Raw genomic sequence first — 16,801 nt, 5'->3', positions numbered from 1 at the left:
TGAAATCCACATACACCACATCAACCGGTTTACTCTCATCTACCTGTTTGTTCAGCTTCTCAAAGAACTCAATAAGGTTTGTGAGGCACAACCTACCTTTCACAAAACCGTGCTGACTATCCCTAATCAAATTATTCTTTTCTCGAAGATTATAAATCCTATCTCTTATAACCTTTTCCAACACTTTGCCAACAACTGAAGTAAGGCTCACTGGTCTATAATTACCAGGGTTGTCTCTACCCCACTTCTTGAACAGGGGAACCACATTTGCTATCCTCCAGTCTTCTGGCATTATTCCTGTAGACAATGACGATTTAAAGATCAATGCCAAAGGTTCGGCAATCTCCTCCCTGGCTTCCCAGAGGATCCTAGGAAAAATCCCATCCGGCCCAGGGGACTTATCTATTTTCACACTCTGTAGGATTTCTAATACCTCTTCCTTGTGAACCTCAATCCCACCTAGTCTAGTAGCCTGTATCTCAGTATTCTCCTTGACAACATTGTCGTTTTCTAGAGTGAATACTGTCGAAAAATGTTCATTTAGTGCTTCCCCTATCTCCTCTGACTCCACAAACAACTTCTCACTACTATCCTTGATAGGCCCTAATCTTAACTGAAAAATGTGTTGCTGGAAAAGCGCCGCAGGTCAGGCAGCATCCAAGGAGTAGGAGAATCGGCGTTACGGGCATAAGCCCTTCCTCAGGAGCTTCCTCCCACTTCCTCCAAACCAAAGGAGTAGCCATGGGCACCCGCATGGGCCCCAGCTATGCCTGCCTCTTCGTCGGATATGTGGAACAGTCCATCTTCCGCAGCTACACTGGCACTACCCCCCACCATTTCACTTTCTCCCCAAGCCCTAATCTTACTCTCGTCATTCTTTTATTCCTTAAATACCTATAGAAAGCCTTAGGGTTTACCCTGATCCTATCCGCCAACAACTTCTCATGTCTCCTCCAGGCTCTTCTGAGCTCTCTCTAGGTCTTTCCTGGCTACCTTGTAACCCTCAAGCGCCCTAACTGAGCCTTCACATCTCATCCTAACATAAGCTTTCTTGTTCCTCTTGACCAGAGATTTCACTTCCTTCGTAAACCACGGCTCCCGCGCTCTACAGCTTCCTCTCTGCCTGACAGGTACATACTTATCTAGGACACACGGGAGCTTTTCCTTGAATAAGCTCCACATTTATAATGTGCCCATCCCCTGCAGTTTCCTTCTGCATCCTATGCTTCCTAAATCTTGCCTAATCGCATCGTAATTGTCTTTCCCCCAGCTGTAAATCTTGCCCAGTGGTATACACCTATCCCTTTCTATCACTAAAGTAAACATAATAGAATTGTGATCGCTATCACCAAAGTGCTCACCTACTTCCAAGTCTAACACCTGGCCGGGCTCATTACTACCAAATCTAATGTGGCTTCGCCCCTCGTTGGCCTGTCTACATTCTGTGCCAGGAAGCCCTCCTGCACACACTGGACAAAAACCGACCCATCTATAGTACTCGTACTATAGTGTTCCCTGTCAATATTTGGAAAGTTGAAGTCCCCCATGACAACTACCCTGTCTCTCTCACTCCTATCAAGAATCATCTTTGCTATCCTTTCCTCTACATCTCTGGAACTATTCGGAGGCCTATAGAAAACACCCAACAGGGTGACCTCTCCTTTCCTGTTTCTAACCTCAGCCCATACTACCTCAGTTGATGAGTCCCCAAACAGCCTTACTGCAACTGTAATACTGTCCTTGACCAACAATGTCACATTTCCCCCTCTTTTACCATCTTCTCTGTTCTTACTGAAACATCTAAATCCTGGAACCTGCAACAACCATTCCTGTCCCTGCTCTGTCCATGTCTCCGAAATGGCCACAACATCGAAGTCCCAGGTACCAACCCATACTGCAAGTTCACCCACCTTATTCCAGATGATCCTGGCGTTGAAGTAGGCACACTTCAAACCAACGTCTTGCTTGCCGGTGCCATCTTGCATCCCTCAAACTTGATTTCGGACCTCCCTACTCTCAACCTTTTCTATACTCGAACTACAATTTTGGTTCCCATCCCCCTGCTGGATTAGTTTAAACCCACCCCAATATCCTTAGCGAATATCCCCCCCAGGATATTGGTACCCCTCTGGCTCAGATAAAGACCATCCTACTTGTAGAGGTCCCACCTACCCCAGAAAGAGCCCCAATTATCCAAGAATCCAAAACCCTCCCTCCTGCACCATCCCTGTAGCCACGTGTTCAACTCCTCTCTCTCCTTATTCCTCACCTCACTAGCATGTGGCATAGGCAACAAACCAGAGACAACAACTCTGTTTGTCCTAGCTCTAAGCTTCCATCCCAGCTCCCTGAATTTCTGCCTTAAATCCCTATCTCTCTTCCTACCTATGTGGACCACAACTTGGGGCTGCTCCCCTTCCCCCTTAAGGATCCCAAAAACATGATCAGAGACATCACGAACCTTGGTGCCTGGGAGGCAACACACCAACCGTGAGTCTCTCTCATCCCCACAGAACCTCCTATCTGTCCCCTAACTATGGAGTCCCCAATGACTGCTGCTCTGCTCCTCTTCCTCCTTCTCTTCTGAGCAGCAGGGACAGATTCTGTGCCAAAGCCCTGTGCCCCACTGCTTTCTTTGACAATATTGCTTCTTTAAAAAGGTAATGTTGTCCTTGGCTTTTTTCAAGAGGGGTTTTGAAAGGAAGTGGTTCCGAATTGTCTGGGGTCTGGGCGCTTTCCTAACGGCTAACTGATACTGTCCAAGGCAACCATCAGGAGAAGGGTTTTCAGGTGTTTCTTAAAAAAAACACAATTGTACAATGAAAGGGGAATGGCCAGTTCTCCCAGTTCAGTGATTTTTCTAGTTGGTTTAGTTTTAGCAGTTAGAAATTACTGGGGACAGAGTAGAAAGAGATTTCATGCTTCAGTAAATAATCCCTGGTTGATCCTCGTTCTCTTTGATATCTCTTCTACAAGAACTTGGGTTTGAATTTAGAGTTTTTTTGCCAAGGTGTGCGTTTATGGAATGTTGCGGGAAATCAGAACAGTTATTTGTTAAGTTGCAGGGAATGTCGTGCTTTCATATCGTTACTCTAAACTCTATTTTCATTTGTTTGAGTTTCATCCGGTGCTGTGTAAATTAATTCTGTTTTACACAAAGACAAGTGGTTTGACCAGCTGTATCAGTCCTGGGATATCCACCTTATATCTGCCTAAAACTACTAGAAAAGTTAGGTTCTGGGCTACCTTCTAAAAATGCTTTGAGGGGGGTCTGGCCTGGTCCATAACACTCCAATGTGATTGCAATATTAATGACTCTATAATCAGATATTCCGAAAGCACTATACCACTGGATTTTCCATACTTCATATCTGTCTGTGGATCAACTGACTGATATGATTAGTTACTAACATCAATACAATCGCAGCATAGAGCAGCCAGGTTATTAAGACAGTAATCCAGATAGACAATTGGTCTTTTTCATCATCCAGCAATTTATTTGTTATTATTTTGTTAGTTGCCTAATATTTTAACACTTTCCATAACTCTCCTACTTACCTGATGCTCTTGTCCACTGAAAATCCTCTCGTAGGTTAACAATGAACTGAGTCCACCCACACAATCTTTGATTGCTTGTTCTAGTCTGTCCCAGAAGAACTTTGTGAACTGGAACAGCTGGTAATCCTCACACTTTACCAAGAACTTCATGATTGTGGAGTTTGGATCTAAGGGGACAAATCAACGTGAAATATATCATTGAACTTCTACCGAATTGGCTATAATTCTGAATAACCATAAATCACATTAGGTGCCTTCTGAAATTCTGTATACTCCACTGAACTAATATACACCTCACACCGCCCGCTCACACACACACATCGATGAGCAAGCCAGGTCTACCCGGGCAGTGAAACAGTCTGGGAGCAGGGGGAGAGACGGTCACTAGTATGATCACAGCTTAAAAATTGGAGAGATTTGTCAATTGTGATTTACTTTCAACTTACCTGACCCAGACACCCTTGATCACCCTGTTTCATTAAACATTGTGACAACTTGAAAATACAGATACCAAGAGTGCAATCACGAAGTCAGTCTTCCTTGAATACACCTCCACAACTTTCAAGACTGATAAAAATGTGCTTTGTTTTCTTTTCTCTTCCTTAAGAGAAAGGAACTCTCAGACTCTTTAGAGGCACAGATGTACAACACTGAAACAGAGCCTTTGGTCCAACTCATCCCAACCAGAGATCCTCAATTAATCTAGACAATAGACAATAGGTGCAGGAGTAGGCCATTCCGCCCTTCGAGCCTGCACCACCATTCAATACGATCATGGTTGATCATCCTTAATCAGTATCTTGTTCCTGCCTTATCTCCATAACTCTTGATTCCACTATCCTTGACAGCTCTAGCCAACTCTTGCTTAAACGAATCCAGACACTGGGCCTCCACTGCCCTCTAGGGCAGAGCATTCCACACACCCACCACTCTCTGGATGAAGAAGTTTCTCCTCATCTCTGTCCTAAATGGTCTACCCCGTATTTTTAAGCTGCGTCCTCTGGTTCGGCACTCACCCATCAGCAGAAACATGTTTCCTGCCTCCAGAGTGTCCAATCCTTTAATAATCTTATACGTCTCAATCAGATCCCCTCTCGGTCTTCTAAACTCAAGGGTATACAAGCCCGGTCGCTCCAGTCTTTCAGCGTAAGGTAATCCCGCCATTCCAGGAATTGACCTCGTGAACCTACGCTGCATTCCCTCAATAGCCAGAATGTCTTTCCTCAAATTTGGAGACCAGAACTGCACACAGTACTCCAGGTGTGGTCTCATCAGGGCCCTGTACAGCTGCAGAAGAACCTCTTTGCTTCTATACTCAATCCCTCTTGTTATGAAGGTCAGCATGCTATTACCCTTCTTCACTACCTGCTGTACCTGCATGCTTACCTTCATTGACTGGTGTACAAGAACACCCAGATCTCTTTGTACTGCCTCTTTACCTAAATTGATTCCATTTAGGTAGTAATCTGCCTTCCTGTTCTTGTCACCAAAGTGGATAACCATACATTTATCCACATTAAACTGCATCTGCCATGCATTTGACCACTCACCTAACCTGTCCAGGTCACCCTGTAATCTCCTAACATCTTCCTCACATTTCACCCTGCCACCCAGCTAATATCATCAGCAACTTTGCTAATGTTATTACTAATACCATCTTCTATATCATTAATATATATTGTAAAAAGCTGCGGTCCCAGCATTGATCCCTACGGTACCCTACTGGTTACTGCCTGCCATTCCGAAATGGAGCCGTTTATCACTACTCTTTGTTTCCTGTCGGCCAACCAACTTTCAATCCAAGTTAGTACTTTTCCCCCAATACCATGCGCCCTAATTTTGCTCACTAACCTCCTATGTGGGACTTTATCAAAGGCTTTCTGAAAGTCCAGGTACACTACATCCACTGGATCTCCCTCGTCCATCTTCAGAGTTACATCCTCAAAAAATTCCAGACGATTAGTCAAGCATGATTTCCCCTTCATAAATCCATGCTGACTCTGACTTATCCTGTTACTACTATCCAGATGTGTCGTAATTTCATCCTTTATAATTGACTCCAGCATTTTCCCCACCACTGAGGTCAGACTAACTGGTCTATAAATTTCCTGCTTTCTCTCTCGCTCCTTTCTTAAAAAGTGGTACAACATTAGCCACCCTCCAATCCACAGGAACTGATCCCGAATCTATTGAACTCTGGAAAATAATTACCAACCCATCCACGATTTTTCGAGCCACCTCCTTCAGTACCCTGGGATGTAGACCATCAGGCCCCGGGGACTTATCAGCCTTCAGACCTAATAGTCTCTCCAACACCAATTCCTGGCAAATATAAATTCCCTTAAGTTCAGGTCCTTCAGCCACTGTTACCTCTGGGATATTGCTTGTGTCTTCCCCAGTGAACACAGATCTTCGGCCATTTCTATGTTCCCTGTGGTATATTCCCCTGTTTCTGTCTTCAAGGGCCCAATTTTAATCTTAACCATTTTTTTTTTGCCTGTCAGATACCTAAAAAAGCTTTTACTATCCTCCTTTATATTTTTGGCCAGTTTACCTTCGTACCTCATTTTTTTCCTCTGTGTATTTCCTTCTTAGTAATCCTCTGTTGTTCTTTAAAAGCTTCCCAGTCCTCCGTTTTCCCACTCATCTTTGCTATGTTATACTTTTTCTCTTTTAACTTTATATGTTTCTTAACTTCCCTCGTCCGCCACGGCCACCTGCCTCCTCCTAGGATCTTTCTTCCTTTTTGGAATGAACTGATCCTGCATCTTCTGCATTATACACAGAAATATCTGCCATTGTTCCTCCACTGTCATCCCTGCTACGGTACTGCAGCACCATTGAACTTTGGCCAGCTCCTCCCTCATAGCCCCATAGTTCCCTTTATTCAGCAGAAATATTAGATTAGATTAGATTACTTACAGTGTGGAAACAGGCCCTTCGGCCCAACAAGTCCACACCGACCCGCTAAAGCGTAACCCACCCATTCCCCTACATTTACCCCTTTACCTATCACTGTGGGCAATTTAACATGGCCAATTCACCTAACCTGCACATCTTTGTGACTGTTGGAGGAAACCGGAGCACCGGAGGAAACCCACGCAGAAACCCACGGGGAGAATGTGCAAACTCCACACAGTCAGTCGCCTGAGTCGGGAATTGAACCCGGGTCTCTGGCGCTGTGAGGCAGCAGTGCTAACCACCGTGCCGCCCCAATATTGTCACTTCCGATTGTACCCTCTCCCTCTCAAATTGCAGATTGAAGCTTATTGTATTATGGTCACTACTTCCCAATGGCTCCTTCACTTCGAGGTCCCTGATCAATTCTGGTTCATTGCACAATACCAGATCCAGAATTGCCTTCCTCCTGGTAGGCTCCAGCACCAGCTGTTCTAAGAATCCATCTCAGAGGCACTCCACAAAGTCTCTTTCTTGAGGTCCAATACCATCCTGATTCTCCCAATCTACCTGCATGTTGAAACCCCCCCGAACAACTGTAGTAATATCTTTGCGACAGGCCAATTTCAGCTCCTGATTCAACTTACATCCAACATCCAGACTACAGTTTGGGGGCCTGTAGATAACTCCCAAGAAGGTCTTTTTACCCTTAGAATTTCTCAGCTCTATCCATACTGACTCTATATACCCTGATTCTAGGTTCCCCCCACACAAGGGACTGAATATCATCCCTTACCAACATGGCCACCCCACCCCCTCTGCCCGTCAGTCTGTCCTTACAATAGCACGTGTAGCCTTGAATATTCATTTTCTAGGCCCTGTCCACTTGAAGCCATGTCTCAGTTATCCCCACAATATCGTATCTGCCAATTTCCAAAACAGCCTCAAGCTCATCCATCTTATTTCTAATGCTTCGTGCATTCATATATAGTATTTTTAATTTGTTACTGCCCTCACCCTTCCCATCAACTCCTATCTCACTCAACCTTACAGCATGATCCCTTTCCGAGTTTTCTGCCTCATTGATACAGTTGTCTTTCTTGACTTCCCTTGTTCTAACTTTCCCTTCAAGTTCCTTCTTAAACACCCAGTTTGTCCCCTCCCCCCGCTACTTAGTTTAAACGTAGCTGTGTTGCAGTAGCAAACCTGCCTGCCAGAATGGTGGTCCCTAACCTATTAAGGTGCAAACCGTCTCTCTTGTAGAATTTATGCTTACCACAAAACATACCCCAGTGATCCAAGAATTTAAATCCTTGCTTCCTGCACCAGTTCCCCAGCCACACATTCAAGTCCATTATCTCCCTGTTTCTGGCCTCACCAGCCCGAGGAACTGGAAGCAAACCGGAGATAACCACCTTGGACGTCCTGCTTTTCAGCCTTCTTCCTAGTTCTCCGAAGTCCCGCTGTAGTATGTTCCTCCTCTTCTTCCCGACATCATTTGTGCCGACATGTACCACCACCACTGGCTCTTCACCTTCGTCCTTGAGGATTTCCTGCACTCTGTCTGTGATGTCTTTAACCCTGGCACCAGGAAGGCAACACACCATCCTTAAGTCCCGCCTGCTGCCACAAAAACCCCGGTCAGTTCCTCTCAGTATGGAGTCCCCTATTACCAAGGCTCTGTGCGATGTTCGACTCTTCCGCTCTGCCTCCACGCCAACTTTTGATTGACAGACCTGGCACCTCGCGGACTGGCAGTGTCATCTGTCTCTACTGTTTCCAAAAGATTCAACTTGTTCCTGACAGGTACTTCCCCCGGGGTCTCTTGCATCTGTCTCCTCTCTGCCTTCCTCATCGTCTGCTCTCTTCTGGTATGGTCGGTATAATAACCTCGCTGAAGGTCTTGTCCAGAAAGATCTCATTGTCTCGGATGAGCCTAAGGTCCTCGAGTTCTTTCATCAGTGCTGCAATATGCTCTGTCAGTAGCTGAATGTGCACACACTTTCCACACTTATACGAGCCAGACACACCAGAGTCGTTGACCTCCCACATCAAGCACGTCGCACACTGAACCAGCTTGGCAGTCATGTCTTCACCTTCTTCAACTGTGGCGTAATCACTTCACTCAACCTCCTTGTCAAAGACTCCTGAGCTAAAGCCTCACTCTTCAATCCACAGGAACTTCCTTGGACCCTCTTTTTGGGGCAAGTCTGTGAACTTTTAATTTAGGTTAGAGGACGAGGGTGGGAGGGAGGCCCTACTTTGTAGGACCTGGGGTCTAGAACACACCCCTCAAATAACAATCACCTGCCTTCCTGACCGGCTATGTGCTCTGACTTCACTTCCACCCAGCTCCCGCTGCTCTCTGCTGCAAAAAGACTGTTGGTGTCGAGGTAAGTTCTTAAATAACAATCACTTACCTTCCCGACCAGCTAGTCCCATTTGCCAGCACTTGGCCCATATCCTTCTAAATTCTTCCTATTCATATACCGATCGAGATGCCTTTTAAACATTGTAATTGTACCACCCTCCACCACTTCCTCTGGCAGCTCATTCTCTACGTCTCTCTCTCTCACACACACACTCAAAACGTGAAAAAGTTGCTCCTTAGGTCCCTTTTAAATCTTTCCCACCTCACCCTAAACCTATGCCCTCCAGTCCTGGACTCTCACACCCAAGGGAAAATTGTTATAGAACTCTTTATTAATATTGGAATCCACAAATATTTTCTGGAGTTAGTCAACATATTGTAATTGGAGTCAGTTTACTCTGAATTCAGTGAGGACCTCAGTTTTATCTTACACCTAATACTTTGCATCACCCATAACGACAAGGTCAAAAGGTTCCTGGGATGCTATGAACAACAGTTTCTCTTTAACTTCATCATGTGTTTGCATCCTTTTGCATTTGCAGGGTCAATTTCATGGAAAATTCAAACAGTTTACACAGCAACAGTTCTAAAAATTTGTTTGTCTATTCACCGACCTGGATAGAGTCATAGAGATGTACAGCACGGAAACAGACCCGAGCTACAAATCTTCGCACAAACTTTGAATATAAAAGAGACCTAAGGGGCAACCTTTTCACGCAGAGGGTGGTACGTGTATGGAATGAGCTGCCAGAGGATGTGGTGGAGGCCGGTACAATTGCAACATTGAAGAGGCATTTGGATGGGTATATGAATAGGAAGGGTTTGGAGGGATATGGGCCGGGTGCTGGCAGGTGGGACTAGATTGGGTTGGGATATCTGGTCAGCATGGATGGGTTGGGCCGAAGGGTCTGTTTCCGTGCTGTACGTTTCGTCCCCTGGCTAGGCGACATCATCAGTGCTTGGGAGCCTCCTGCGAAGCGCTTCTTTGATGTTTCCTTCGGTGTTTATAATGGTCTGTCCCTGCCGCTTCCGGTTGTCAGTTTCAGCTGTCCGCTGTAGTGGTTGGTATATTGGGTGTTTGCTGATGGAGTTTGTGGATGAATGCCATGCCTCTAGGAATTCCCTGGCTGTTCTCTGCCTGGCTTGCCCTATGATAGTAGTGTTGTCCCAGTCGAATTCATGTTGCTTGTTGTCTGCGTGTGTGGCTACTAAGGATAGCTGGTCGTGTCATTTCATGGCTAGTTGATGTTCATGTATGCGGATTGTTAGCTGTCTTCCTGTTTGTCCTATATAGTGTTTTGTGCAGTCCTCTTTTATATCTTTCCCCTCTCACCCTAAACCTATGCCCTCTAGTTCTGGACTCCCCGACCCCAGGGAAAAGACTTTGCCTATTTATCCTATCCATGCCCCTCATAATTTTGTAAACCTCTATAAGGTCACCCCTCAGCCTCCGACGCTCCAGGGAAAACGGATACTTATGAACCTTTGAGTATATCAGCAGATAAGCTAACCCATTGCATCATTCACCTTCTCTGTAAAACTGTTTCTTGTTGGTGAATTCAGATTATGGCAGCTAACAATGGTAGTACCCACCTTCTCTACTGACAATGGTAGTACCCACCTTCTCTACTGACAATGGTAGTACCCACCTTCTCTACTGACAATGGTAGTACCCACCTTCTCTACTGACAATGGTAGTACCCACCTTCTCTACTGACAATGGTAGTACCCCAAGAGTTACAAGGTAGCCAGGAAGCAACTGAAGAATGCACTTAAGACAGCTAGAAGGGGGCATGAAAAAGCTTTAGCGAATAGGATTAAGGAAAAGCTTAAGGTATTCTACACTTACATGAGGAACCAGATGATAGTCAGAGTGAGGGTGCGGCCGATCAGGGATAGTGGAGATTATGGCTGGAGTTGGAGGAGATAGGGGAGGTAGTTAATGAATACTTTGCTTCAGTATTCTCTACTGAGAGGAACCTTGTCGCTTGTGAGGACAGCGTGAAACAGGCTGATATGCTCAAACAGGTTGATGTTAAGAAGGAGGATGTGCTGAAAAATTTGAAAAACATAAGGATAGATAAGTCCCCTGAGCCAGACAGGATATACCCAAGGTTACCACAGGAAAGCGAGGAAAGACATTGCGACACCTTTGGCAATGTGCTTTGCGTCCTCATTGTCAACTGGATTAATACCAGGTAATTTGAGGGTGGCAAATGTTATTCCCTTGATCAAGAAAAGGAATACCAGTAGGGATAATCCTGGGAATTATAAACCAGTCAGTCTTATGTCTGTGGTGGGTAAATTATTGGAGAGGATTCTCAGAGACTGGTTTTCCAAGCAATTATAAATCCTTAGTTTGATTAGAGATAGTCAGCATGGCTTTGAGAGGAGCAGGATATGCCTCACAAGCCTTATAGAATACTTTTAGGATGTGACAAAATGCATTGAAGGTAGAGTGGTGCATGTCGTGACTATGGATTTTAGCAGGGCATTGGATAAGACTCCTCTTGGTAGGCTCATTTAGAAAGTAAGGTGGCATGGGATACAGGGAAATTTGGCTGTCTGGACCAGAATTGGCTGGCCCATAGAAGACAGAGGGTGATGGTAGATGGAAAGCATTCAGCCGAGAACCCAGTGACAAGTGATGTTCCGCAGGAATTGGTTCTGAGACCTCTGCTCTTTGTGGTTGTTATAAATGCCTTTGATAAGAAAGTGGAAGGAGTGTTAGTAGGTCTACCAATGACACGAAGGTTGGTGGAGTGGTGGATAGTGTGGAGGGCAGTTGTAGGTTGCAATAGGACATACACAGGATGCAAAAATCGGATAAGTAGCAGATGGATGTCAACCTGGAAAAATGTGAAGGGATTCATTTTGGAAGGTTGAATTTGAATGCAGAATACAGTTAGAGACAGAATTCCTGACAGTGTGAAGGAACAGGGGATCTTGGGGTCCATGTCCATAGATCCCTCAAAGTTACTACTCAAGTTGATAGGGCTGTTAAGGCGGCATATGGTGTGTTGGCTTTCATTAGTGGGGGATGGAGTTTAACAGCCACGAAGTTATGCTGCAGCTCTGTCAAGCAGTGGTTAAATCACTCTTGGAATATTATGTTCAGTTCTGGTTGCCTCATTCTAGGAAGGATGTGGAAGCTTTCGAGAGGGTGCAGAGATTTACCAGGGTGCTGCCAGGACTGGAGGACGTGTCTTATGAAGAAAGATTGAGGGAGCTAAAGATATCCTCATTGGAGCGAAAAAGGGTGAGAAGTGTCCAAGCTAATGAGAGATACAGATCGAGTGAATAGTCAGAAGCTTTTACCCCAGGGCATAAATGGCTATCACAAGGGGGCATAATATTAAGGTGATTGCGAGAATGTGTGTAGGGAAAGAGTTACGTTTTGAGTTTTGTGAAACAAGAGGTTCAGCTGAGCATGACTCAGATTAGATAAGAACTTGCAGTTAACAATGGGGTGCTGGAGGCAATGGTAATGGGTTAACAAGGTGAAAACACATTCATTATGTAGAGCCATTTTGCAATATTGGAAGCATTCAGCATGTAAAGTCAGTTGAACAAGGTGAACAGTATTCATTATGTAAAGCCAGTTAAGATTACGAACATTCATTGTGTAACAGCAGATGGCTAAATCGTTACTACTGACACTTGCTGATTGTAATGGTCACCCAATCAATATTTATGTTGCCTTATCTGGATGCTCCTCCCTGTAAAATGACTATATAATTCATTAAGAAAATGCTGTTCCAGAGAAGGCCGTGAACTCATGTCTCTGAGCACACGGGCAATTGTTCTCTCTCCCTCCAGGGAGGGAATAATGATGAAGGAGGTAAAACCATACCGAGTCTCAGAATGTTTTGCTACTTCTTAAGGGGAAAATGGGACGACAATTGGAGGAAGATTTAGGGGAGATATCAGAGGTTGGTTCTTTACAAAGAGTGGTGCTTGTGTGCAATGCACCGCCAGCAGTGCTGGTAGAGTCAGATACATAGGGACATTTAAGGTACTTTTGATAAGCACATTGATGATAGTAAAATAAAACATACGTAGGTTAGCTTGACCTCAGAGTCGGGTAAAGGTCAGCACAACATCAAGAACCAAAGGGCGTCTACGGTGCTGTAAAGTTTTAAATTCCCGCTGAATGACTGTCGTTCCCCCAAACAACACCAAGGACTGTCCCATTTGAATTGCCACCATTTGGTTGGAGTATGCATAGTGTATCACTCAAGCTGCTAGTATATGCGGTAAGTGTAACATTAAATGTCGCACAGTATTGTTTGGCAACATGTCCACCTCCTTGCCTGTTGGACCATCCCGACTGTGACAAGTCACCTGCCTCTTGCTTTGCATTAAACAACAAAGCAAACCAAAAAAAGGCTGCCCAGATTAAAGTCAGTGCAAAGTGAGGAAGCAGGAAGAATGAAGCCAAGACCTGTAAGATTTATGCTGTAGAGCTGCATGTGCGCGCCTCGGTGTTTAAAGCAAACTGCCAGAAGTGTGCAAATCACAGATGTTCATGAGCTCAAAGTGAAATATGAAAGTGGTGAAGTCGTGTGCGGTTTAGACAGACAGCAGGCCTGGTACGTGGTGAAGATGAACATTTGCTGATGCTGACGTGCATTGAGGAAAACAGCACCTCTGAATATTTCATAGACATTGTGTGAAGACACAGTAGGACAAAGCCCTTTCAACAAGGAAGAAACCAGTAGCTGCCAACAGGTAACCACTCTGACCGTCATGCCTGAAACTAGTTCAAATCGAATTTCTCAGAAGGGAAGAACTATGAGCTGCATGGAAAATAACAGCTAATGAGATGCAAATGTATGGAAATAAGCTAGTGGTCACTTATTAGAAGAGATATATAATTCATTGTTTAAACCTGAAAAAGGAAACTCTGAATTCTTCTTTTGATCAAATAATCAGGTTATTTCATTCACGCAATATTTTTACACATTGCTTGCCATTGCCCATACTGCTCTAGGCCTGGTGAGAATGTGTGTAGCATATATGCAGGCAGAGAAAGGGTTAAATTCTGAGTTTTGTGAATCAAGAGGTTCACCTGAGCATGACTCAGATTAGATAAGAATTTACAGTTAACAATGGAGTGCTGGAGGCAAGGGTAATGGGTTAACGAGGTGGAAAAGCAGTAATTACGTAGAGCCATTTAACAATATTGAAAGCATTCAGTATGCAAGGTCAGCTAATAAGGGGTAAAGTATCCATTGTATGAATCCAGTTAACAAAGTTAAGAACACCCATTGTATAAGAGTAAAGGGCTTGGCCTCTGCTATCAATACTCGTTGATTGTAACAGTCACCCTATCAATATGTATGTTGCCTTATCTGGATGCTCCTCCCTATAAAATGACTATCTAATTCATGTTCGAGCAAAGACCGTGAACTCGTGTCCCTGTGCACATGGCGATCACTAGCTTTCTCTCCAAGTCCTGGAATAAAAGAAGGTAAAACAACTGTGTCTCCCAGTGTTTTGTTTCGACTGAAGGGGGAAACGGGACGATAATATTGCCATAGTTGGCAGAATCCAAACGGAAAGCTAGGATCGGAAGGTGTCTCGAAACGGACAGGCCCACAAGGTAAGATTTTAAACCTGGTCCCTCTCAATACTCTTGTGTGCCGGAGACTGTCCCCTCGTTCAATTGCTCTCTATCCTATGGATTCGTCGAACGGTAATTAGTTCAGTCGAGAGACACAGTTTCACAAGCGCGCTGGCAGGCAGGGGTTCAAGTCCTCTGTGCTGCATTGCAGGGAGGAGAGTGTGATCGAGGTTTGAGTCTTCTGTGTGGCATTGAGGTTCAAGTCCCCTGGGGTAGGTTTGGTTGAGGTTCGAGTCCTGTGCGCTGTGGTGGGGTTTGAGCTATCCGTGTTTGAGGCTTGAGTTTTCTGCATTTAAGTGGAATTCGGGTTTTCTGCGTTTAAGTGGAATTTGATTTGTGGGTAACATTGTTAAATCTGAAACAGTTAAAGTACCTTTAGGCAAATGGGACAGACACTTGATAACCTGGGTCTTTCGTCTCAGATAGGATAAATCTGTCGTGATAATCTGCGTGATGAGTTAATTATCGTAGATTGAGCACCCGACTAAACAAATTGTTGGGAAATGAACAATAACCATTGGGGGGCACTTGAGATCTACATAAATGTTCAAAAGCAGACGCTGAGGTGTGCAAGTCTAATATTTCACAAAACTGGAAATGTTTTATTACTAATTGGAGAATGGTGGCCACCCAAATAAACGAAAAATCCCACCAAATTGCTTGGCAACAGACTGCTAAATGTGAAAATATTCTTACTACTGATGATAAATGGAAAAGCAGTTATTGGGAGGTTTTGAAGGCATTATTTTAAACGGACAATCTTAAATCTAAAGACTAAAGTGACAAAGATGTCTCTCAGGCGCCACTGGACATATCTGAACTCCAGGCTTTATTTGATAGTGGGGAGATTCTGATGAAAATTGTTTGCCCTGTAACCCCCCTATAGCACCAAGGACAAACCTTCACCCCTAACCTGAATCACCTCCACCCTGCAATCAGTCCTAGACACCCCCAAAGCTCTACCACAGCTCGCCCAACTTTTCCCTGAACTCTCCCCTCCCAGCCTGTGAGGCTCAACCTAGTCATACTATTACCCCAGTCACATACACTGATCCCGTCTGTTGCTGGACTCTCAGTCATTCTAATCGCAGTAAATTAAAACTGAAGCCTGTTCCTAACACCAACCATGGAAGCCAGAGCAGTTCCTGGAAACCTTGACAAAACATTATTTGACTGGGTGCCCAGATCTTGATTCCCTGAGTAGTGCGCCTGAATCTGACTCTGATGCTGACTTCCCCATGAGTACTAATGCTGTGACTAATCACCCTGATAGCAGGTTCCACTGCCCAGAAGCTGAACTACCGCACCGACAGTTTCTGCTGTGCCAAGTACCCAATCCGGATCCCAACGCCATTGCTCAAAGGCCCACAATTCCCATCTATACTCCATGGAAACCACAAGAAACGTGGATGATTATGAATGGCGCCCCAGAAAAAGAAGACCCAACCCAAGGATTTAATTGAACATCTCATGCGTACTATTAGAATCTACAAAGCTACATCCCAGGACCTTTTTAATCTCTGTTGCATGATGCTCGCCTCTGGCAAGTATGAAAAATGACAAGAGTCTTTGGGCAACCATGCGACTTGGGGAGGCTTTCGTTGCTGCCATCCCAAGAGAAAATGATCAGACAGATGCAATATGAAATGCCCTGCGCCGCACCCTTCAAAAACCCATTGATTTTACTAAAATTCTAAATTGTAAAGCTAAGAAAGATGAAGACGATCCGGACTTTTACAACAGGTTCGGTTCCACTTATGCCACCTACGCTGGCGATATCTCCTTTAATGCTGTAACATCTCCACCCAGTTCAATGCACTCTTAATGCAGTGTCTCCCTGACGAAATAGGTAAATCCATCAGTACTCATGCCCTAGATTGGTCAGAAAAAAGTAAGTCCCAGATGAAATTACTGGTAACCCACTTCTGGAGTTTGAATAAGTCCGCCTTACCTGAATCTGTTAAGCACAAAACGGTTCAGAGACCTGTCTGCGATATGGCCCCATGACATGACACCACAGGCTATCAAATGGAACCACTGCCCTGTGTTCTAGGGTGGGCTAATCCATACAGCCACGGCTATGCCACATACCCTAATAGTCTTGTGATACCACCCTATACACCAGGTATCCCTCCTCGCCCTGGCCCGGACATACAGGATTTTCAAGATCAGGGCCAGGGGCCTCAATGCGTCCCCCAGAGAAATTGTTTCACTTGCGGTTCCTTTGGCCACTGGAGGCGTGACTGTCCACATAGACAGTCGTTTGTCAGGCCCATCGGACCCCTTCCCCTCCCGACAACAACAGGCCCAGGCAGAACCCTGACCGCCGTGCTCCTTTCTCCACCCAC

The 16,801-nt window shown here is 44.9% G+C and overlaps 1 protein-coding gene across 1 annotated transcript in view; it reads right to left on the bottom strand.

The window, feature by feature from the left end:
- LOC122544462 (NACHT, LRR and PYD domains-containing protein 3-like) overlaps positions 1-16,801 on the bottom strand; it is a 112,993-nt gene that overhangs the window by 41,246 nt on the left and 54,946 nt on the right. The window contains exon 4 of the mRNA XM_087981797.1: positions 3,559-3,725. Coding sequence (XP_087837923.1) covers positions 3,559-3,725 — 167 coding nt within the window. The remainder of the gene's footprint in view (positions 1-3,558; positions 3,726-16,801) is intronic.

The sequence above is a fragment of the Chiloscyllium plagiosum genome, unplaced genomic scaffold (genome assembly GCF_037043375.1).
Source record: "Chiloscyllium plagiosum isolate Xiang-an unplaced genomic scaffold, Cpla_swu_hap1 HiC_scaffold_41, whole genome shotgun sequence".
Classification (NCBI taxonomy): domain Eukaryota; kingdom Metazoa; phylum Chordata; class Chondrichthyes; order Orectolobiformes; family Hemiscylliidae; genus Chiloscyllium; species Chiloscyllium plagiosum.
The sequence above is the reverse complement of the archived record's forward strand: the minus strand, read 5'-3'. Positions and strand labels throughout refer to the sequence as shown.